Below are 24,418 nucleotides of genomic sequence, written 5' to 3'. Positions count from 1 at the left end.
TGGGAAACATATCATTCTGTTACTTGTTTAGATGCTGCTTTCCCATATCTCCTGGCCTAAAGAGAGTGATGACGAAGATGACGACGAATACTCAGTTGATAACATTGAGACGGGTATGTGCCTCAGAGTTTGAAGAGTACAGCAGTATCTTAGATTTTTTTTTTTTTTTTTAACAGCAGTTGAATTCTATGTGTACTGTAAGAACCTATTACTGGAGATTCATGTTTGATTTTCTAATGTGAATTTTTGTGCTTTCCAGTCTTTTCATGGTTGAAGTGTTCAAGGTAGTTTGATATAATGCACTGCATATATATATATATATATATATATATATATATATAATAACTATGAGATAACATGCTTGTTAATATTTTTAAAAACTTATTAAAGATTACATAATGATTAACAGATCATTAGTTAACATTGAAGGTATAGTTAACCCAAAAATGAAAATTCTGTCTCATTACTCGAATAATAATTACTCATCCTCATGTCTTTCCAAACCTGTAAAACTGTCATTCCACTTCGGAACACAAATGAAAATCTTTGTGATGAAATCTAAGCAATTTCTGTCTCTCATCTGATAGGCAACTACCACTTTTGATGCTTCAAAAAGTTCATAAAGAAATCGTAAATCTAATCCATATGAATTGAGCGGTTTAGTCCAAATTTTCTAAAGAGACACGATCGCTTTATATGATGAACAGATTTAAATCATGGTGAACTATCCCTTTAACAAGCACATTATCTCATATTTCTAGCTATGTGAATATTAACTAATTATCTGATCATTATATAATGTTTGTTAATGATTTATTAAAGTTATTATAAAGTGTTACCCCATTTTTTGTGTCCTGTTTAAAACTTAAATCTTAGGACCCCCTGAAATTATATTATATGGATCTAAACACCAATATACTTTACATAACAGTTTGAGATTCTGTAAGACTGAGTAAACAATAAGATAATTATATTTTTAGGGTGAACTGTTATTATAATTTCTGTGTTTTTTGCAGCATCCAGCAAGGACTTAAAAAGCCTTCTGAAGTTCTGGGTCGGATGGGAGCAGATGGAGAAAAATATGGCTGTGGAAATTGTAAAAAGTGATCTCCCAAAATCCTCTACTTGCTTTTGTGTTCTCCGGCTCCCAGGGCACTACAGCGATTTTCAGTTCTTCACAAATGATTTGATGATGTGCATTGGCACTTGCAAGTATGGTTTTGGCCATGTGTAATTTTTAGACATTTACAGTATATGTTACACACTGATATACACTTTAATTAGATACTGTTATTATTACACTTAGGTCCAATACTTTAAAATCCAGTTGTGCTTTACATAATGCATGTTGTTCATGCCGTTATATTTTTGATACTATCCTATAAGACATAGTACATTCCATGTTTAAGTAACGGGTTAATGTTATGTACAAGCAGTCACTTACATTGTAAGCTTATACTGTTCCACAATGGATTTTTCATGCATGGGCTCATGCAGTGGTTTTAGTAATGTTGAATGTCTATTGTTCCAAAGCTTGTCAGAATCTGCAGAATATTGTGAAGTACTTTAATCTTTTGAAGTATTTGTAATTGGAAATGTATGCATAATGTATATTATGTACATATATGTACATGTTCAGTGGGATCAGAAATATTAAATGTAAGCAGTAGTTAATTCTTGAATAAAGTTTTTCCCCCCATAATCCACTGTACTAATCACTAAGTGAAGGAAGTGTCAAATCATAGGAAAAGTACAAATTACACAGACAGCAATTCTTGTTTTTATTCATATATGTTAAGCAGGTATCGTTGATTAAAATTATGAATTATAATTGATAGTGACAGAAGACATCACAATTATTCCATAAGAACTGATTGGCAAAAATGGAGTGCAGCTAGATAGATGTCCCAGCCAAAAGCCTGTGAAGGTCCTTTTTTGGTCTACAGTTTCTTTGAGTGCTTCCACTTGCTTATCAGTCAGGGGGCATTCGGTTTGAGGCACAACAATACTGGAAAGTGTATCAACACTCAGTCCACTACTCTCCCAGTCTATGTGTGGTATGCTTAATCCCTAAAAACAGCAATATAGAGCATTTACTATCATAAATAAGATCCAACTTACAGTTCTGGGTTCTCATTAATAACCACTGCGTATGGACAAAACAGGCCCTGAAACGGCTCGTAAGCCACTATCGACGCACAAGTTGTGATTTATTTAAAAAAGCTTGACGGGAGAATGTGCAACTAAGTAACACTGATCCTGCGTACGAACATATTGGAGACGGAGCAGTTTGGCGACACCGACGGGACCATGTTTCGGATGAAGGAAAAACACTTCAAATCTTCATTATGAGTACTAATCATAAATTCAATGCATGCTCACAATAACAGTTAAAAATAAATAGACTGATTTAAACTCTGTTTTACATCTGATATACACATTTAGATTAAATGTGCCACTCATTAATGGAGTTATAATTTTAATTCATATAATTTTTTGTAGCGGATGCAATGCGTTTGAACACTTTCCTTTGGCATGCTGAGTTTAAATGTTTTAACTACAGTTTAGTGCACGATAATAGCAGAACTCGTGGTCTGAGAAAATATGTTTGTGCAAATAATGATAAATAGTGCACAATAAGGCCTATCTGTTTCTGTTTAAAATATAAAGCAATTAAAAATACTATTTGGACAGTGGAGAAGATTGAGAAAAAACTTTTTGATTTATTCAAAAACAAGGCATCTGTATCTCATATTTTCCTAATGTCCTGTACTGTTAAACTTGGGATCATGTGGATAAATTAAATATGCATATGCGAATGATATGCAGATGAGGATATGCATAGTAAAACGAGGCATTGAAAGTTACAAGTATGGTTATTTCAGGCAGGAGACGCATTTACACATGACTGGGTTTATAAAGGGAATTTTGCGCAGATTCTGGCTTACGGGCGCACATACACTTTTAGTAAGGTCCTTTACACAGCTTTATAAATGAGGCCCCTGAACAGAGAATAAACTGCTTCAAACATAAAAATGTTTATTCAATGTCTGAAAAGAAATACATCAATTAAATATAAGAATTTCAGACAGGTATTATGCACAAGTTGATAATTAATTAAAAAATTAAATATATTTTCAACAAAACCTCAATTCAAAGTACATTATTTGAAAATTACAACTCACCGCTGATTGTGCACGCTCTTTCCTGAAATAAAGCTGCCCCTTTCTGTCCCACGAACTGTGAACATCAGACGAGCCACGTCCACATTTTCGACGCCCTGATCTCCTCGTACCCTAAGAACAGGGGTGTTTTAGCACAGCGACTGGAACACATTTCTCAAAAAATGTTACTTACTCAATGTAAAATTCAGACAGTAAATGTACGGAGTAAAAAAAAAAATCATCAGATGTAAACTTGGTCTAAAATTCATTCATTCATACTTACGGGAGCTTCTGTGGTCACTGGCCAGGTAAATACACAGACTGCAATGCATTATAATATATTTTGATTAGTGTGTGCCTTAAGTAAGCCGGGGGAATTCTGGGGTATGACATAAGAGAGGGCAACACCAGTATTGTAGCAGCATTACTACTTACTTGTAGTGGACACATGGAAATTTAAGGAAACAAACGCTCTCACAAATATAGTTATACCCCTTGGGATGGAAAAAAAATGCTGTTTACATGTAATAAATTATGTTAGGTTATATTATACGTTACAATAAGCGCAAACGTTTCTCATCGTGTTTTAATATAGAAAGGCTGATAAAAAGTGTTGATGTAAATCATTTCATTCACTTAACTTGAAAAAAAACCTTAACTGAACTAAATAAACATGACAAGATTTGGCATCCAATTCTTACTGACTTGTCTCCTACCTGAGAGGGAAGCCAAATGTCTCGACCGCTTCTTGGAAAAAATCCAAGGTAGTAGCAGCAAGGTTATTAGATGAAGCACCAAGGTACATTATCTGTCAAAAAAAAAATGTGTCATGTCGTGATATGTCAATATAGATTAAAAAAAAGTAGTTAGGAGTGGCCTCTACCTTGCGTGAAAAGCCATCCACCCCCCCAAAGATGACTATATTGTATCTGAAAGAAGAATATTCATGCAAATGTTTTAAAAAGCCCACATCTATCTATCATAAGGTCTGCAACATGCAATATCTGAGTGAACAAGCCTGACAAACCAAACTTACCGAATCAATTTATGGTTGGTGTCAATGTGCATTATTGACCTAGGACCTGAAACTGAATATGTCCTTCGTACTACGCAGCCCAATTGTGCCATTCGGGACATGACTCCCACTGTATCAACCCGGTGCATTGCTGCCCTGACTCGGTCAAACTGCACTTGGTGTCCTCGCGCTTTTAAAGCTGCTCTCATCATTCTGTATCCACAGTGAGGCATGTGTTGCTTTACATCTGTCACACACTCATCTAACTCTTCATCCGAGAGACTGCTATATCTTGCCCGAATGGAGAGGTTACATTCAGCCATTCGTCTAAATATTGTGCTCCTGCTTACTCCAATCATGCGAGCAATGGTTGAAACAGAACAGTTAATGTCCTGGAGATTGGTGATATAGTCCGGTGAGATTACAAGACGTGGCCTTCCCATCGATCCTGACTGGTGCAGAATAGTCGGAGTGCGCGTCTCAACGTCTGACAAGTTTAGTCGAATTAGTCTTAGCAGTTCTGTGATGCCCTCGAAAACATCACGTGGGATGGTAACTAAATTGGACACAGCACTTAAAAAGACCAACTCTTGCGAGCAGATAAACTCCAGGTAGTCCATGTCAAGGGGCAGTCGTCCAACAGCATTTTCCAAGCGTGAACGGAGTCTTTCCAAAACATAATCCAAAAGCAATTGCTAAAGGGAAATATATAATATGGCATGTTAAGTACCACGGTCTTGCCGGCCAGATGAATGAAACAAAAGTAAAATGACATCCAACAACAAACAAACTCACCGCTCTGTCCATTTCAGCAATTTAAGTTTTGTGAAGGCCTCTCGTCTCTAGCTGTTGCTTTGGTGCTTGTCAACACGCGCTTGCACCCCCTGCTGGTGAAGCCGACTAACAGCAGATGGAGAATATGCTCGGCAATCTACTGCTTTTTCTGCAGTTCCTGGATGTCAACGTAGTATTTTCTGTTGAATTTGAACCACTGAATTTGTGGAAGCGAATTTTCAGGGCGAAATAAAAAGGACCGAAAATTGCCTGTTGAATATTATAGGTTGTATTTTTAAACAGTTTGCAACTTTTGGAAGTGAAATATGAAAGGTGAATATGGATTATTGAATTTTTAATAATGAAAATGTGTTTGAAATGTTTTTAATTGAAATATTCACAGCTTAAATATTCAACCATGTTGAATTTCAGCCCATAAAAATGCAAGCCTTAAAAATACAATGGATTAAAATGCAAGCATGGTTAACGCAATGCATATTTTTTTTCAATTGGTGCAATTCAACATGCTTTTTGTTTCAAAAACATTTGACATTATTTTACTTCCATACCCCTCGCCACAAATTTTTTTTTTTTAAAGTGAATGATTCAATGACTCAATCATTAATGGATGAATCAGTGTTTTTCAATGAATCTCTTGGGTTGAATGATTAAAGAATGATTTAATTAAACACATTTTTAACAATCACTTGTCTCCACCTACTGGTGTAACAATGTATTTGACACAATCGTTATATGAAGCGTCGTCACTTTCAAAAGGATTTGCTTTATTTTGATCGCCTCCGTAGACATCATCAATGTTTATATCCGAACTATAAACTTTTATCTCAGTACTTCTGTGATCATTTAAATATTTGAATATTCATATTGTATATTCATGCCTATACATTAACTCTGGCTCTCTGGGTCAGCAGCAGTTTTGTGATTCTGTCAAAGCTTTAATAGACGCAGGAGAATCGTGGTCATTTAGGAATGAGATTGCGTGGGTGTTTGAATCAAGATTGCAATCTTTTAACGATTTGTGTCATGTCAAAATCAAACTTGAAATGACTTGAAAACATGATGACTGTGGTGTTTTGGGGAAATTAAAGGTACATCTTCGTGTCTGTGTCAGTGTTTGCTGAGCTTGATAACGGATGAAATTAAGTTGACTATTAAAAAGAAAAGCTGAACATTAGATCACACATAAAATATAGCCTATTATTTAACACTCAATCCTGACTTTATGACTCGCAATTGCGAGTTATAAAGTCAGAATTGCGTGATAAAAAGACACAATTGCGAGTTATAAAGTCAGAATTGTGTGATAAAAAGCCGCAATTGCGAGTTATAAAGTCAGAATTGTGTGATAAAAAGTCGCAATTTCAGGTTAAGTCAAAATTACGAGTTGTAAAGTCAGAATTGCGTGATATAAAGTCGCAATTGCAAGTTATAAAGTCAGAATTGCGAGTTATAAAGTCAGAATTGCGTGATTCTGGCAATTTAATTACTGGCAATTGCGACTTTTTATCACGCAATTCTGACTTTATTACTCGCAATTGCAACTTTTTATCACGCAATTCTGACTTTATTACTCGCAATTGCAACTTTTTATCACGCAATTGCAACTTTATTACTCGCAATTGCAACTTTTTATCACACAATTCTGACTTTATTACTCGCAATTGCGACTTTTTATCACAAAATTCTGACTTTATAACTTGTAATTTTGACTTAACTTGCAATTCCGACTTTTTATCACACAATTCTGACTTTATAACTCGCAATTGCGACTTTATATCTCACAATTCTGACTTTATAACTTGTAATTTTGACTTAACTTGCAATTACGACTTTTTATCACACAATTCTGACTTTATAACTCGCAATTGCAACTTTATATCTCACAATTCTGACTTTATAACTTGTAATTTTGACTTAACTTGCAATTGCGACTTTTTATAAAACAATTCTGACTTTATAACTCTCAATTGCAACTTTATATCACACAATTCTGACTTTATAACTGGCAATTGCGACTTGACTTGACTTTTTATCACACAATTCTGACTTTATAACTCGTAATTTTGACTTAACTTGCAATTGCGACTTTATATCTCACAATTCTGACTTTATAACTTGTAATTTTGACTTAACTTGCAATTGCGACTTTTTATCACACAATTCTGACTTTATAACTCGCAATTGCAACTTTTTATCACGCAATTCTGACTATATAACTCGTAATTTTGACTTAACTCGCAATTGCAACTTTATATCATGCAATTCTGACTTTATAACTCGCAATTGCAACTTTTTATCACACAATTCTGACTATATAACTCGTAATTTTGACAACTTGCAATTGCGACTTTTTATCACACAATTCTGACTTTATAACTCGCAAATTGCGTCTTTTTATCACACAATTCTGACTTTATAACTCGTAAATTGCGTCTTTTTATCACACAATTCTGACTTTATAACTTGCAATTGCGACTTTATATCACACAATTCTGACTTTATAACTCGTAATTTTGACTTAACTTGACTTGACTTTTTATCACACAATTCTGACTTTATAACTTGTAATTTTGACTTAACTTGCAATTGCGACTTTATATCTAACAATTCTGACTTTATAACTTGTAATTTTGACCTAACTTGCAATTGCGACTTTTTATCACACAATTCTGACTTTATAACTCGTAATTTTGACATAACTTGCAATTCTGACTTTTTATCACACAATTCTGACTTTATAACTCACAATTGCAACTTTATATCACGCAATTCTGACTTTATAACTCGTAATTTTGACATAACTTGCAATTCTGACTTTTTATCACACAATTCTGACTTTATAACTCGCAATTGCAACTTTTTATCACACAATTCTGACTATATAACTCGTAATTTTGACGTAACTCGCAATTGCAACTTTATGTCATGCAATTCTGACTTTATAACTCGCAATTGCAACTTTTTATCACACAATTCTGACTATATAACTTGTAATTTTGACAACTTGCAATTGCGACTTTTTATCACACAATTCTGACTTTATAACTCGCAAATTGCGTCTTTTTATCACACAATTCTGACTTTATAACTCGCAAATTGTGTCTTTTTATCACACAATTCTGACTTTATAACTTGCAATTGCGACTTTATATCTCACAATTCTGACTTTATTTGCTGTCCATACTGTTGATTGGTTTACCAACTACTTGGCAGATAGAACTCAGTGTGTTTATTTTGACAATTTCAAATCAGCAACTCTGAGTGTATCTTGTGGTGTACCGCAAGGATCAGTCTTGGGTCCAATTATATTTACTATCTATATTAATAACTTGGGTGATAACATTTCACAGGCTCATTTCCATCTTTATGCTGACGATACCGTTATTTATTGTAAGGCTTCTACTTTACACCAAGCTTTTTCTTATTTACAATCTGCTTTTAACCATGTTCAGGTACAACTGTATCAGCTTAAACTAGTTTTGAATGTTGAGAAAACTAAGATTATGCTTTTTTCAAAATCTAAGTCGTCTTTGGACAGTCTTCCAAGTATTTTTACTATACATGGTGAGCAGATCGAACAAGTCAAATTGTACAAATATTTGGCTATATTAATCGACTATCAGCTCTCTTTTAAGTTTCACATTGATAAACTGGTACAAAAGCTCAAATTAAAAACGGGATTTTATTTTAGAAACAAAGCCTGTTTTTCTTGGAAAAGGAGGAGATTGGTTGCTGCAACCTTTCTCACTGCACTCGATTACGGTGAGTTGCTCTATAGAAATGCGCCTGATCGATGTTTGTCTTTGTTGGATACTCTCTACCATAATCAGGGCCGGCGATTGCTGTAGGCGAACTAGGCGATCGCCTAGGGCGGCAAATGTGTTGGGGGCGCAGGCGCCCTCTAGTTTCGCCCTTTGCCTACTTCCCATTTATCAATTAGAATGACAAGCGAAATAAAACATGTTTATTATACATGATCATCCTAAGGCGCCCCTCAGCCACACGTTTAATTACTTGTCAACTTGATTATTAGATTGAATTGATGATTATTGTCGATCATTTCCTAATGGGGGAGGGGGAGTTGCGTTGCGTTGCGTTGCGTTACGTTACGTTAGGTTAGGCAAGGCAAGTGCTGGCACGTTGATCGAAAATGAAGCGGTCTAAACCCTCTGGTGCACAGGGAAGAAAAGGAGAAAGGAACAAGATAAAAAGAAAGCCCAGTATAGAGGTAAGTCTTCTCATCTCAGCCATTAAGGTGTCAAACGAAATAAATTTACTTAGTATTGTGCAAAGGCATGTACTGGCCATCGGGACTACCGGGAGATTCCCGGTGGGCCGACGTGCTTTTTGGGCCGATACATCTCGAATACTTTTATATATTTATTTATTTTTTGTCTGAACGGCCCATAAAACTCGTACATCTGCGGCCCATTCGTTTTGTTTTGTTTAATTTTGAATAACTATATTATTCTATGTACATTTCTGAAATGCACTTTCTGTAAAGCTGCTTTGAAACAATATGTATTGTGAAAAGCGCTATACAAATAAATTTGAATTGAATTGAATTGAATTAATTGGTGGCGCTGGGTTATAACTTGCTTTCAAGTATAGAAATGTGTACAAAACTTATTAGGCTATGAAAGTTTCTTTTATTTGTATTATTGCATTTGTTTTACAATATATGGCTATTACTGTCATGGGATAATTATTATAACTATTATTATGCAGTAGTGTAATGTAGACATACACTGTAACAAAATAATAATAATAACCTTTATTTTATAAAGCACCTTTAAAAGCAGCTTCTCAAAGCGCTGTATAGGCCTAAACAATAGACAATTGTTGAAAAAAAAAAACACATCAACAAGTGAATGCAAGTTTAAAAAAGTATGTCTTAAGTTGACCTTTAACTGGGCTTCCTTAACCCTTTATAGGGCACTCATTTAAATATTTGGAAATTCTAAATTTTAACCTCAGAAAGCTAATGGGGGATGTTACAGGACATTAAAAAAAAAAGAAATTCTCAATTTTTTTTTTCATCTTTGCATTGCAAATCAAGGTCAATGAAGTTACCATATATGAGCACTTGCCCGTCTTGTTAAAATAAATTACAGAAAGTGAATTTTAACAAAATATGAGAAAAACACACAAACTGCAAGGAACATTTATATATTATAGGCACAAACTGCAAGGAACATTTATTTAGAGACATCTATGTCTTGAGGTATCTGTCTTCTTCCTCTGAGCTATCATCATCGCTGATGGCAGGGTTTACGGGAACAACAATGGTTTCCCTCTTCCCATAAAATAACCGAGCAGACAGCTGCAAAAGTAATATGCTTAGTCAATATTAAACCAGCTCTGATTTATTTGTTGAGAGAAACAGTAACAGTGTAATGTAGATCTAATGGGAAAAGAGTATGGACATAGAAAATATAAAAACACAATAAAAACAGAAAATACAATTATAATTATTGTTAGTACCACTTATATTTGCTCATAACTGTTTTATCACAAACCAATATTCAGTAATTAAAATCAATTCACACAGTATAGGCCTCACACTAACAATAAGCACCTGTGTATGCCATTTACCTATAATAAAAAAACATACATTCATAAGGCATATGTCTAAAAATGGACACTTGTGCCACTTAGGTGAACGGGGCATATGATCAACTATGGTGTCTTTAGTTTTCTGCCGAACATTAAGCTAATTTTTACAAATGCTATGGAAATAAAAACAATCTTAATCTTTAACACAACTATTCAACCAAATAATTTGTGAGTTACATCAACTTACCATGTTTAGTTATGATGTTATTACTATAGCTGTGGGAGAAGCCAGGTTCAAAAAAGCAATATTTATGATTTCTCCAAGATGGCTGTGTTTGAGGTGTTCCAGGCCACTGCTGATTGGTCAGATGCCTTGATCTCCCCTGATTGGCTGAGAGAAAACCATATGACTCTACAACTCCAAATGGAGACAGGGGGAGGGCATTTTAAATGTGTGCGGAAGTGACTAAATATGGTTACTTGACCCATGGAGGGTTAAGTTCAAGAGGCAGAGAATCCCAAAGGACAGGTGTTAAATTCATCAATCTGGTGCACTTTGAGAGTTCAAAATTAAAAGCTCCAACCCATATTCAGTGTGCAAATTTAACAGAGAGAAAATTAAAACTCAATCTCGCCTAGGGCAACCAAAGGGCTAGAGCCGGCCCTGACCATAATGCATTAAGATTTGTGACTGGATGTAAGGCATCAACACATCATTGTACCTTGTACAAAATGACAAACTGGCCCTCATTGTCAGTGAGGAGGCATCTACATTGGCTTACAGTACTTTTATTTATAAGTCTATGCTGGATATGCTTCCCTCTTACCTTTGCTCCTATATGTCACGTAACATTAGTTCTTATAATTTACGCTCTGGTAACTTGTACTTGTTGTCTGTACAGAGCTTGATAAGAAGGATTTTAGTCATGCAGCCCCAGCCACCTGGAACACATTACACATTACATTGTTTTTAAAATAACTAAATAGTTTAAACCTATGGTAGGTATTGTACTTTAAAGTAGTCTGATGTTGTTTGTTGATGTATCTTGAGGATCTTGTTTAAATGTTCCTTGTTGTGCGTGTGCTTGGTGTTCGCATTTGTAACTGTGCACTGTTAATATGCTGCCATTTTGGCCAGGTCTCTCTTGAAAAAGAGGTTTTAAATCTCAATGAGATCATCTGGTTAAATAAAGGTTAAATAAAAATAAAATAAAAAATAAAATATAACTCGTAATTTTGACTTATCTTGCAATTGCGACTTTATATCTCACAATTCTGACTTTATATCACGCAATGCTGACTTTATAACTCGCAATTGCAACTTTTTATCACATAATTCTGATTTTATAACTCGCAATTGTGACTTTATAATTCGTAATTTTGACTTAACTTGCAATTGTGACTTTATATCTCACAATTCTGACTTTATATCTCACAATTCCGACTTTATAACTTGCAATTGCGAGAAGAAAAGTCATAATTGTAAGATAAAAAGTCATAATTACCTTTTTTATTTTTTATTCTGTGGCGGAAACAAGTTTCCATACATTTCCCATCTAAATCCAATTCAAACTACAGTAATTATGTAGCTGGCTGTATGTGAGCGATAGAAAGTTATCCATCCATCTTTATACCACTGTTATTATCAGTTTGTCCACCCTGTTAAGCATTTTTTTTTGGTACAATAATTTCATAAAAACATACTATCAATTCAGCGACAATAAAAATGTACTAAAGTATCAATAATGTAGTAAATAAAATGGTTAAACGCATTTACCTCAGCTTGACTAGAATATGTTTTTCAAATGCGATTATCATGATTACAAAATCTCTTTTAAAAACTTAATATTTTTTTTTTTTTTACATTTTATGATGGACAAAAGACACAGAATTTGATTTGATTTGATTAACTTTATTAATCCCACACTGGGGAAATTTCATTGTTACAGCAGCTCCAATAAGATACAAAATATAAGAATAGAATAGAGTAAAATTAATTACAATATTAATAATAATGATAATATTAATAATAAACCAACTGTATTTACACAATAACCAACCAAGAATACCAGGAATTACCCCATTTTTTGTAATGTGAAGTAATGTAATGAGTAAAATGACAACATTATGTCTAACTATCAATAGCTATATGCTATAGAGCTTCAGATATTGATATCAGTGTCCTCATATGCAAAATGTGTGTAGAATTACACCAGGCGAACACCATTACAGGTAATGATGTCATCAGGAATGTTTTGGTTGGCTAGTTAACTCATTTCCCTAACTCACCCGTGAGGATTTGCTTCTAGTCTTTGAATAAAGCGCCTCAGGACTGTCCTTGAGAAGGTCGAGATGGAAATCAATCTGGTGATGATGGAAATTCACTGCCAACGAGATTAAATGTTGTACAGTATATATAATAACACTAAATTGTTACTGTAATAATAATAATTTTAATTTTGCAGTAAAATCTTTCAATGATCCTGCAGTCTAGAGTGCAACATATCAACAACATCATATTCACACACTGTTCTGCTCTAGAAATGTGTTTTCCATCAGATCACAACAGTGTGGCGTCTGTGTGTGTTGTGTGTTTGATACAGACAATTTCTCTATGTATGTGTGTGTGTGCGTGCATTCGTGCGTGCGTGCGTGCGTGTGTCTGTGTGCGTGTGTGTGTGTGTGTGTGTGTGTATGTGTGTGTGTGTGTGTTTGAGACACTTTCTCTATGTATGTGTGTGTGTGCGTGCGTGCGTGTGTCTGTGTGCGTGTGCGTGTGTGTGTGTGTGTGTGTGTGTGTGTGTGTGTATGTGTGTGTGTGTGTGTTTGAGACACTTTCTCTATGTATGTGTGTGTGTGCGTGCATTCGTGCGTGCGTGCGTGTGTCTGTGTGCGTGTGCGTGTGCGTGTGTGTGTGTGTGTGTGTGTGTGTATGTATGTGTGTGTGTGTGTGTGTGTGTGTGTGTGTGTTTGTTTATGTCCCTTTTGGGTACATTCACCAGGATACACACCAGTAAACTGAGGACCACCTCAAAAATTGAGGACATTTTGTATGTCCTCATTTGTTTGACTATATAATGGCATTCAGCATACTCTAAAATGGTGTCCAGACTTAAAATCTCACTTGTCCCAAAAAATCAGTTTTAAGTGATTTGTGTATGTGAAGTGTGTATGCCCCCCCACTAAAGTGTGTATAACACAGCGCCCTCTAGGAGTACTGCACTTCCGGAAAAGATACACACTTCGGGGATTCTGACCAATCAGAGCGCAGGAAGCCACTATGAGAGCGGGACTTAATGATCTGACCAATCTGAGGCCATCACGTCATCAACAAAAATGGCGGAGCGGAGGCGATATCATTATTATGAATGAATTGACAGATAATCCACATTCAATAATAGATAAATTCGCAATAATTATTATTTAAATAAAAATAGACTAATTTACCCTGAGCAGCAGGAGCTCTCACGATGTATATGGGCATGTTATTAAACTTTAATCCTCGCAGTTTTGCTCTCGCATCGGAGTCTGCTCTGTGTAACGTTATGTGTGTGTGAAGATCGCGCTGCTGCGCGTCACCGAGACTATACAGCTGTACAGTAACTTACATAGGAGTTTATTAATCATGTAGGAACGAGTTTGAAGCGGGGAAGAGACAGAGACATTACGTCATGTGAATTTACAAAGTACATATTTTCTTCCAAAAGCGGAGGAACAGCTGTTTAAATCTGTCAATATGGATGTGATGATTTATTCATCCAAGTTTGTTTAATAAAAACACACAAGCCACCAAAAGATGTGAAAACATGCTAAATCGCTTGCTTTTATGAGTGATTTTATTTGTTTGAAGTGTTTTCTCCTACTTTGCGTTCTGCCGTTTCCTCTCATAATATCAGTGATTTCCCTGAGTGGCCACCGCCCCTCCCCCACCCCCCGCACGAGCAGGACAGGACTCCGTTACCAGTTACCACAGCAACACATTCACTACAGCAAACAAGCTAACTTTTTTCTTTATATATTATATTATATTATATTATATTATATTATATTGAGGAGAGCAGTTACAGCAAACATTATTCTTATTATATTATATTGCATTGTATTATTTTATATTATATAAAGAGGAGAGCAGTTACAGCAAACATTCTCTTTGTAGTATATATTATATTATTTTATATTATATTATATAGAGGAGAGCAGCTGCATGAAACATTCTCATATTATATTATTATATTAATTAAATGTTTACACTAATTACATACGTTTTTTTAAGGCGCTTTGGTGCATTTCTCAAATCACAACTAAAATTCTTGTTCAACCTCCACATCATCTAGTCACTTGTGCACATCATGAAAGCAGTTTATCATTCTTTTGAACAAATTGCAAATGCTTTGGTACATTCATGCAATAAATGTAAGTGTCTGCTGTTTCTTACATTATCAATTGCTTATGTCATGTTGATCAAAATGTATTATACTGGTTCTCTGTTGAATAGTCTTACCCCTCAAAACATATAGGCATTAAATTACTAGTTGTCATAAACTGTCAAACATATTTTCTATACAATTCTATTATACTTTTTTTGTCCTGAATTGCAGATGTGAATTTTGAATTTCACTAATGAAGGGGAATGTAAAGCATTAGATCAATCAATGATCACCAGTTCTCTATAATCGCTCAGAGTGCATCTCATGAAGCTTCCTCTGGAAGCCATATAGACAGAGCACAACACATACACACTCTGAGAATGGAAGAACAACAGGGTAACAGCCGAGAAGAAGAAGAGGAGGAGTAAGGATGTGTGGTGGAAGGATACAGAGGTAAAACAGAGAGATTGTAGGTTTCTGAAGAAATAGGGGCCAATATTGTAGATCATGTTCATGACCTCATGGCCGAGGCGGGTTGAAAGCTGAGCTGAATGTTGGGAGAACAACCGTGTGTGTCCTCAAACATTCAAGTCTTTATAGACAGAACATGCGTGTAATCAGACAGTGTTCACTATACTGTACTGTTCACCATAAGCTGTAGACTTACTGTATTACAGTGGAGTCTACTTGCATTTTACATGAGACAGTAAAAATACGTGATAGAGATCCCTTTCCCACTAATTAGATATCTTAAATGATGTTGTGTGCACTTCTGTATTTGTCTTCATTGTTGTACAGCCTTGATGTTAATATTTTGTTGAAAAATTGTTAAGACCCCAGGAAGAATAGCTGCTGCTTAATGGAGTAGCTAATGGGGATCTAAATAATAAACAATAAACAATAAACTCTACAGATAAAGCGTTGTGAATCTAGTTTCGCGTACCTACCCCGAAGTGATAAAATAAAACAAAATTATGTATCAAATTTATAGACAAGTAATTTGTTCAGGCATGGTTTTCTAGGGAAATACAAACCTACGCACATATATTCAAACGCACATAACTATAGAATCAATTCTTAATGCGCATGTGAACGCCATCAGCGTTAATCACAGGTTCACGTTTAAAGTCTGTTTAGAGACATTCATATACATTTTTACCTTGCAGTTACTGTAAATCCGGCCTCTAGTTCATAAACGCCAGAGGAGAACTGGCCCCCACTGAGCCTGGGTTCTCCCAAGGTTTTTTTCTTCTCCATTGGGTCCCTGATGGAGTTTTAGGACACCATCGGGTCACTTGATGGAGTTTTTCGGTTCCTTGCCACTGTTGCCTTTGGCTTGCTCAGTTGGGGATATTCAAATTAATTAACCAATCATTAATACCATTGATCAGCTCTACCAAACGTGGATGTTTTTCCACTAAGAAACGAACATTGTTATTATGTTTTGATTGATACTGTGAAGCTGCTTTGATGCAATCTATATTGTGAAAAGCGCTATATAAATATACTTGATAGAGACATAATGTAACACACACACATATACAGTATGTGTTTGAATAGTCTGTTCATCGCAATGGCATTGTCATTTTTTAACAGACCAACAGTGTATCTGTGAGTCCAGTCTCATAATGGGTACATGTGTTTATGTGTCATACAGATAATGTGCAGTCTTTTCATTGTCATCAAAATCGTAGCCAGTGTTTACTTCTCAAAATACTGATACAGTTATATTGACAACCATCAAAAGCCTGTAACTTGTTAAAAATCCTTAGTACAATATATATCAATGAACATATCAGTGCCTTGTGTCACAAACAAGAATGTCAAAATGCTGTCATGTAATCCTATTGTGTTCTGCTGTTTGTACGAAATGCACTTTCCTTGTTTGCAAATCTTAAGGATGATTCAAGAAATGTACCAAAGCGACTGATAAGAACTGTTTATAGAGGAGAGCAGTTACAGCATACATTCACTCTCTCTCTCTCTATCTATCTATCTCTCAATATATATATATATAGCCTATATATATATATATATATATATATATATATATATAAATCGATAGATAGATAGATAGAGAGAGAGAGAGAGAGAGAGAGAGAGAGAGAGAGGGGGGGGGGGGGGGGCAGAGCAGTTACATATAGTCATACAAAAGAAAAAAAGTGTTTAAAAGAATCATGAATCAAGCTGACACGTTTAAATGTTTGTTTACATAATTATTTTGTACTTAATTTGATTTTAAAAGCCATTGGATCTGCACTAACCCTAACCCTAACCCTAGCTCTGCCTGTGACTGTCAGTCTGACTGAGATCTGCTCACACTGTGATCAGCCGCCCTTCCCCCACAGCACTGAGACTGATCGCGCGCGCGCCCTTCCCCCACAGCACTGAGAGAGACTGATCGCGCGCGCGCCCTTCCCCCACAGCACTGAGACTGACTGGAGTGACAGAGAGTTGAACTTGTCTCTGGCTGAACTAACAGACTGACAGTTACAGGTAGATAGCTAAGCAGAAGTGCTGCTCAAAAGATCACAAACTGTCGTGGCTATGCGTTTTTAAAGCACTTTTACAAGGTCTATTAGCTTCTCCGCCCTGTAATGTAAAATACCATTAATTTATGAAAGAAATACAAAGAAGATAATGCTGTTAAAGTACTTGTTAAAGTTTAATTTAGAGCCTCGAAATAATCCACACCCATCCCCCATCTTAACTCGAATAAATTGACAACAACACAGACTCCAAAAGTAGAGACATATTATACCAGCTTGAATATCAGCCCTGCTGTGTATTTGCATACATCAGTTTACTATTTTGATTAATAAATGCTATTAGTAGAAAATAAGATGTCTGTTCAAGATATCTAGGTTGCTCATTTTGCATTTTTTGCTCTTTTAAACCTGTGCTTGTTCGGACATGCGCACTGGTTCCTAGTTCGAGTCGGGTGAGTTCGTTTACAAGTGATCATGTGCTCTGTCCACTAGAAAGACTTGATCCACGACAGTTTTTTTTTTTTTGAAGAAGAAGAAGAAACACTACTGCGATTAAAAAAAAAAAGATTCTTGTCATCAGAGAGTTTTCTATTCGGTCAAATAAATAGTCACAATTGCAACGTGAAATCCAAATACGTAACTACGTCATTTACGCACGTCTGCGACAGTGGATGTATTTTCCCGGGAAATGCAGACACGTGACAATGGGACGCGAAACAGTCAGACGACAGCCCTCCACCCTCCACCACGCAGGAAAGGTGAGATGAAGTCTTGTCCTGAAAATGCATGATAACTAAATACATTGTGAAATATGAAAGTTAGTAAGATGTATGTTTATTTTAGTGGTTTAATTATTTTTTGCTTAGGGTTTTATTTACTTCTCGATTGTATTTTATTTGTTTCTCATTTGATAATTTGTTGCAATAAGGAAAAAAGTATATTGCCTACTTGTAGGCATTGACCAGTAAATATAATTTTGTTATTTCTTATATAATAGTACTTTAGATTCTACAAATTAAAAAAAAAACGAGTCAGTGATAGCCTACTATATCATTGTTTTTCTCAAGTGTTGTCAAATTGCAACTGTGATTTAAAATATTAATTATATATTTTTATATCATTATTATTTGATATATTTTTAATTTTATGTAATACAATATTTGCCCAAAAATCTTTTTTTCAGTGGAATGTTTTTTTCTAGATTTATTATTTATCTTTTTTATCTTTTTTTGCCCAATGATGGTACATAGACACTTTATAGTATTTTTATTGTGTGTTTCAATGTCCAAAGCAGACAAAAAGCACATTAGAAATAGTCCATATAAATCTAGCTGGTTATTGACTGAAAATATCCTGTATGCTGTAGCTAATCAATATAGTAGATTCATGTCAATTGTGGTCACAAGACACACAAGAACCAATGTTTTTTGGCATCATTGACATTGCCTTTTTTTAATCTAAATTCCTGTTGTAGACTGGTCACACGTGCTGTCATTGAATAGAGCTCTGTGATATAATATAAATATATACTTAAGTGTTGAACAGAAAAAACACACGTGTTTGGAACAACATGAGGTTCAATTGGAACACTTAACATAATTGTATGTTAATTACGTATGTTTTTGGGTGAACAATTCCAGTAAGATCAACAAGATTTTTTAAATATGCTTGTTTATTTCATTCACATTATATATATATATATATATATATATATATTTTTTTTTTTCCCAGTCATTTCAAGAAAGTAAGTCGCCATGCTGGGAAATAAAAGACGTAAGAAACCTCTGCAGGACGCTGAGCATCACATTACCTGTGAAACCGACAAGCCTGAGCTTCAAGAGCAGTTCATCAGCAAATATAAAGGCAAGTATTTATGAATAAGCAGTAATAACGTTACTCTACAAAACTGATAATTTAATATATAATTTATTTTTATTGTGCAGTCAAGATTTCTGAATAGAGTTCTGCAGGCATTAGCCCGAAAACAAAAACAGTTGCATTTTTGCATTTCTGGTTCCATCAACCCAAAGTCAGTGTTTATTTGCGCATTCTTAGCCCAATTATGCACAATAAGCCCATAGTGCGTGTGGTCATGTAAACGCAGACTAAGGTCATCATAAACGGCATAAGCATAAACCAATCGACACCGCTAGATTTTTGCCCCTTATTCCAGATTTGCCCAGCATGTAAACACATTAACCTGCGTTCTGTGGCTTATTGAAGTGAGCATGTGTGACTGGAAAGTGTCCTTATTGTGGATTTAAGCACATCCAGACAGAGCGAGCGTTTTCTTGACCCAAGAACATCTTAAAAAGTGTTCTCAAAAAGTGTTCTCATCTCATGCAGAAGTGGTACAGTCAAAATCCTACTAAAACTTCTTTGTCATTGTGGAGAGTGCAGTGCATGGTTGCATAGCAACAACAGACGCCACGGGAAAATCAGACTGTTATTTTACTATTAATAATAAAATATAAGCTAATATGCATTAACACTAGGACTCCCAGAATTCTATAACTACTATAATGGCCATAGCAGTCATTCTGACTGCTCATACATTATTTGCATATCATTTCAAAAAGCTATATCAAATCTAAGAATAAATGGATCTGTTATGTTAGGATAGGTAATAATAAACATCAGAACACTACATTTTAATTATGATGTATGTAAAATTGTATTAGTTAACCAACAACCACTCAGCCTCATCAAGGCTCTGAAGCATGGCTAAAGCCTCTGTGGCAGTCATTCTTCTTGCTGACATTGTTCTGATATTCTCTTTTCAATATTTCAATTTGGTTTTAGCTCGAAGCTAAAGCTAGATTTCAGCTTTGCAATAGACTAAACAAACAACAAGAGAAATTGTTGCTAGTCAACGGTGATGCATCTTCAAGAGCAGGAAAAAGGAGCAACCGACACACGGTCTGTAATGCATACGGTCAGTATGACTGTTATGACCATTCAAGGTAGAAATACTCAAAACTCAGTCTTTTGTGTCTTGTAATTTTAATAAAATAACAATGATAGAATAAAATATAGACACATTTAGGAAAAGTCAGGGTCCTATAGTTACATGGGTTTTATTTCAACAAAGTTATTACATTGCAAAATTTTAAAACAGTCAAAATGACTGCCTTGGGAGTTCTAGTGTTAATGTACATGTCAAGTAATTTGTCTTTTTTTACTCGTATATTTCAGCCTTTAAATCATTTTTATAAAAAGAATGAGGTTTATCTTTTTATAAAACCTTTTTTGTCAACTTTATTCGAATTTAATTTTACTATATGTGCCTATAGGGGTGGGCCGGGGATGGCAGGGGTTGGTGGCAATGTAAGTTTCTGGATATTTTCTATAAGAAAATTTGCGGGGCGAGGGCTTCGATTACCTCTCTCTTTTTGGACCATACATGTGTTTGCATCCCTGCATATGCGCGAGGGAGGGAGAGAGAGAGCAAGACAGTTTGAAGGCGCGCGCGCGGCCGGGGCTCTGCTCGTTCTTTCAGTAACATGCGCCCTGTCACACTCATCTACATCACTCACCGATCAAATAAGGCTTTGGCGGCAGGGGCGTGTCTAGAAGGGGGGCACGGGGTGGCACTGGCCCCCCTGGAATATGATTGACCCCCCCCTGGTGCCCCCCCAACATCATTGGGCTAGATTTACTGTCAACCTGACAATGCCCAACGCCATTGGATCAGAGCGCTGTCAATCACTGCTTGATTTGCGATTCGCAAAGCGAAATCACAGGTCCGCGTTTTTAAAACAGTAGGAGAGAGAGAGAGAGATACCTCGACACGTCATTGTAAATATTGCACCGTATGTTAGTCTGATTACTTTCATGTGTGACTGATCAAGCCAGTACCGTTAGATCAGCTAACGTAATTTCGGCAGACTGAATAGAGATTCCGTGGCAGCGCACGACCACATAAATATAAAATAGATAATTTTTATAGATTTTTAATAGATTACTCTATCTGTTGTTTTAAATACTAAAGGCACAATAATCTTTTTCCAAAAAAGTCGTGCCGTGGTGAACATTAAAATGTGAGAATGTTAACTAACACCATAGCTACATGCAACTGTGTAATTTAGATACTTAATGGGTTTTTGTTTATTTATACACCGCAACAGGACATCCAAGATTTCTTTAAGAAATCATTTTAGAGACCGATTTCATGCAGAGAACGTTCACCGACACTCACACACACATTCAATGTTTGTGTTGAGAATAATGCATGTTAGATGACTAATTAATGCCTAGGTGATGTTTTTTTTATTTATAAGAACAAAACTGTGTGGTCCAATCCATGTTAAATACAAAATGATTTTCAGGCTCTTGTTCAGTGCCACATTTAATACCATCTATATTAGGGCACTGGGCATTGCAAAGATTTTTTAATTCGTGTTTAATATTTTCTAAACAAGTATTTATTTCTAGTTGAATTTTCTAGCTGATTTCCCATGGGCCCCCCTGACTGGTCCTTGGTCCACCCTGTGGCCCCCCCATTTATAAAATCCTAGAATCACCCCTGTTTGGCGGGGCAAATAAACTGCATCCAACTGCTTTCCCTGACGCCTGGATCGTTCGGTGGCGTATTCAAACATGTTGTTTGTCCGCAGCCAGGAACAGCACGTCTGCGTGGCATCGCAATCTTCTTGTAAACAGACCCACTCGCTGCATGACAACGCATGCGATGATGCGAAATGAGGCATAGTTGTCTTGTGCTGGAGGCGGTCATATGCAAACGACTGGTACGTCACTTCGTACCGTGACGTCACCTCGTACCATGGATCCACAACGAGCTGTATTTAGAGCTTGATTAAATAAATGCTTCGTTTATAATGGGGGGGGGGGGGGCATCTTAAGCTATTAAACTTGCAGGAAGTTTTAATAATACATAGATCTCTTATATACCAAAAGATCAAGGCAAATTTGGTCTCATGTCATGACCCCTTTAAAAGTATAATGTAAAGTATAAAAAGCAAAGCATACTTTGAGATTAGCCTGGCTATTGACTATTTTCCTACAGTAATTTCCCTTTTACATCATATAATGTACATCATATGGTTAAGAACTTTTAGTAATAATCAAAATAATAGTTGACATTAAAGAAACTGCTGCTAATGAATTTCTCCTCTTCAGGGCGTGGAGTTTTCACCACTGGAGCTTTCTTCAGAGGGGATTTTGTTCTTGAATACAGAGGTGAACTTCTGAGTTCAGAGGAGAGTCTTGCTCGAACTGAACACTACACTGAAGCTGAGAACACGTTCCTGTTTGATTTTCAGTGGCATGGCAGAAATTGGTGGTGAGTAAAGAACTGTTGGATTGATGTAGTAGTGATGATAAAATATCTGGAACTGTAAAATACTCAGGGTGTGTTCATGCCTGTAGTTCTGTTCGCTTGGTTCGTTTGGTCCGGGTCTGCTTAGTGTTCAGATTGGCATTTCTATCGTCAAACCTGTTATGCTTGACCAGTTTGTCCTTTTTAGGGTCACATCTTCCTGTTTTTGGTTCGTTTATATGTCTCTGGTCCATGTTATGCTCATATTTCATTCAAACCGCACCAGAGTTTTTCTCTGTATTCCCTAAAGAGAACAAAATGGTTAAAGGGATAGTTCAGGATTTAGCATTAAGCTTTGTATTAGTAGAAAACCTGTAGTATTTTCGAATTACCATGCTTTCCACCCTCATATCCCCCTGAGACGAGAGATTTATGTATTTTTTGTCTGGAAAAAATCCTCCGATGAAGCAAAATTCGTCATTTTGCGTCATCGGAGGATTTTTTGGCCAGAGGCTAAAGACTACAGCCAGTAGTAGGGGCTGTCCCGCATGTTCTCAACCCGCCCATAGAGGGTGGGATCTCACTCACACAATGTACACATAGTGTCAGACATCTTTTTCTGGAAGCTAAGCTAGCAGGTTCTTGTTCTGTGGCGAAAGCTGAGTAGTAGGGGTTACCATCCTCTTTTTCCCGGACATGTCCGGCCGTCGATGTCCGGGATTCAGCTTTTGCTTTCTGCAGTCGCCATTCATTGTTTACATGCACACCTTTTGTTTTTAATCTAACTGAATTCATTCCGATTGGTGAATCTGAATGTAGTGTTTACATGAAAGCTAAACAAGTGATCGGTTGATGTGCATTTTAACATTGCTAAGAAAATTTCGTCTCACAGGTGTCGCTCATCAGTAATCACGCCACCGGCCTCGCGCCGTTCTCCCGCGGCCCTCACTCGTCCTGCTCGCCACAGTAAACATGACTCGTGTCGTTCTCCCGCGGCCCTCACTCGTCCTGCTCGCCACAGTAAACATGACTCGTGTCGTTCTCCCGCGGCCCTCACTCGTCCTGCTCGCCACAGTAAACATGACTCGTGTCGTTCTCCCGCGGCCCTCACTCGTCCTGCTCGCCACAGTAAACATGACTCGTGTCGTTCTCCCGCGGCCCTCACTCGTCCTGCTCGCCACAGTAAACATGACTCGTGTCGTTCTCCCGCGGCCCTCACTCGTCCTGCTCGCCACAGTAAACATGACTCACACCGTTCTCCCGCTGCCCTCACTCGTCCTGCTCGCCACAGTAAACATGACTCGTGTCGTTCTCCCGCGGCCCTCACTCGTCCTGCTCGCCACAGTAAACATGACTCGTGTCGTTCTCCCGCGGCCCTCACTCGTCCTGCTCGCCACAGTAAACATGACTCGAGCCGTTCTCCCTCTGCCCTCACTCGTCCTGCTCGCCACAGTAAACATGACTCGTGCCGTTCTCCCGCGGCCCTCACTTGTCCTGCTCGCCACAGTAAACATGACTCGCGCCGTTCTCCCGCGGCCCTCACTCGTCCTGCTCGCCACATTAAACATGACTCGCGTCGTTCTCCCGCGGCCCTCACTCGTCCTGCTCGCCACAGTAAACATGACTCGCGCCGTTCTCCCGCGGCCCTCACTCGTCCTGATCGCCACAGTAAACATGACTCGTGCCGTTCTCCCGCGGCCCTCACTCGTCCTGCTCGCCACAGTAAACATGACTCGCGCGTTCTCCCGCGGCCC

General features: G+C 36.9%; 1 protein-coding gene across 1 annotated transcript in view; it reads left to right on the top strand.

Annotated features, from left to right (window-relative positions):
- The window catches only part of LOC130071097 (uncharacterized), a 38,961-nt gene that overhangs the window by 7,966 nt on the left and 6,577 nt on the right, over positions 1 to 24,418 (top strand). The window contains exon 14 of the mRNA XM_056235712.1: positions 32 to 113. Within this exon, the coding sequence (XP_056091687.1) occupies positions 32 to 113 (82 nt within the window). The remainder of the gene's footprint in view (positions 1 to 31; positions 114 to 24,418) is intronic.

Source organism: Rhinichthys klamathensis, unplaced genomic scaffold (assembly GCF_029890125.1).
Source record: "Rhinichthys klamathensis goyatoka isolate OS25496 unplaced genomic scaffold, OSU_Roscu_1.1 h1tg000429l_1, whole genome shotgun sequence".
Lineage (NCBI taxonomy): Eukaryota > Metazoa > Chordata > Actinopteri > Cypriniformes > Leuciscidae > Rhinichthys > Rhinichthys klamathensis.
This window is presented reverse-complemented; position numbering and strand designations above follow the sequence as displayed.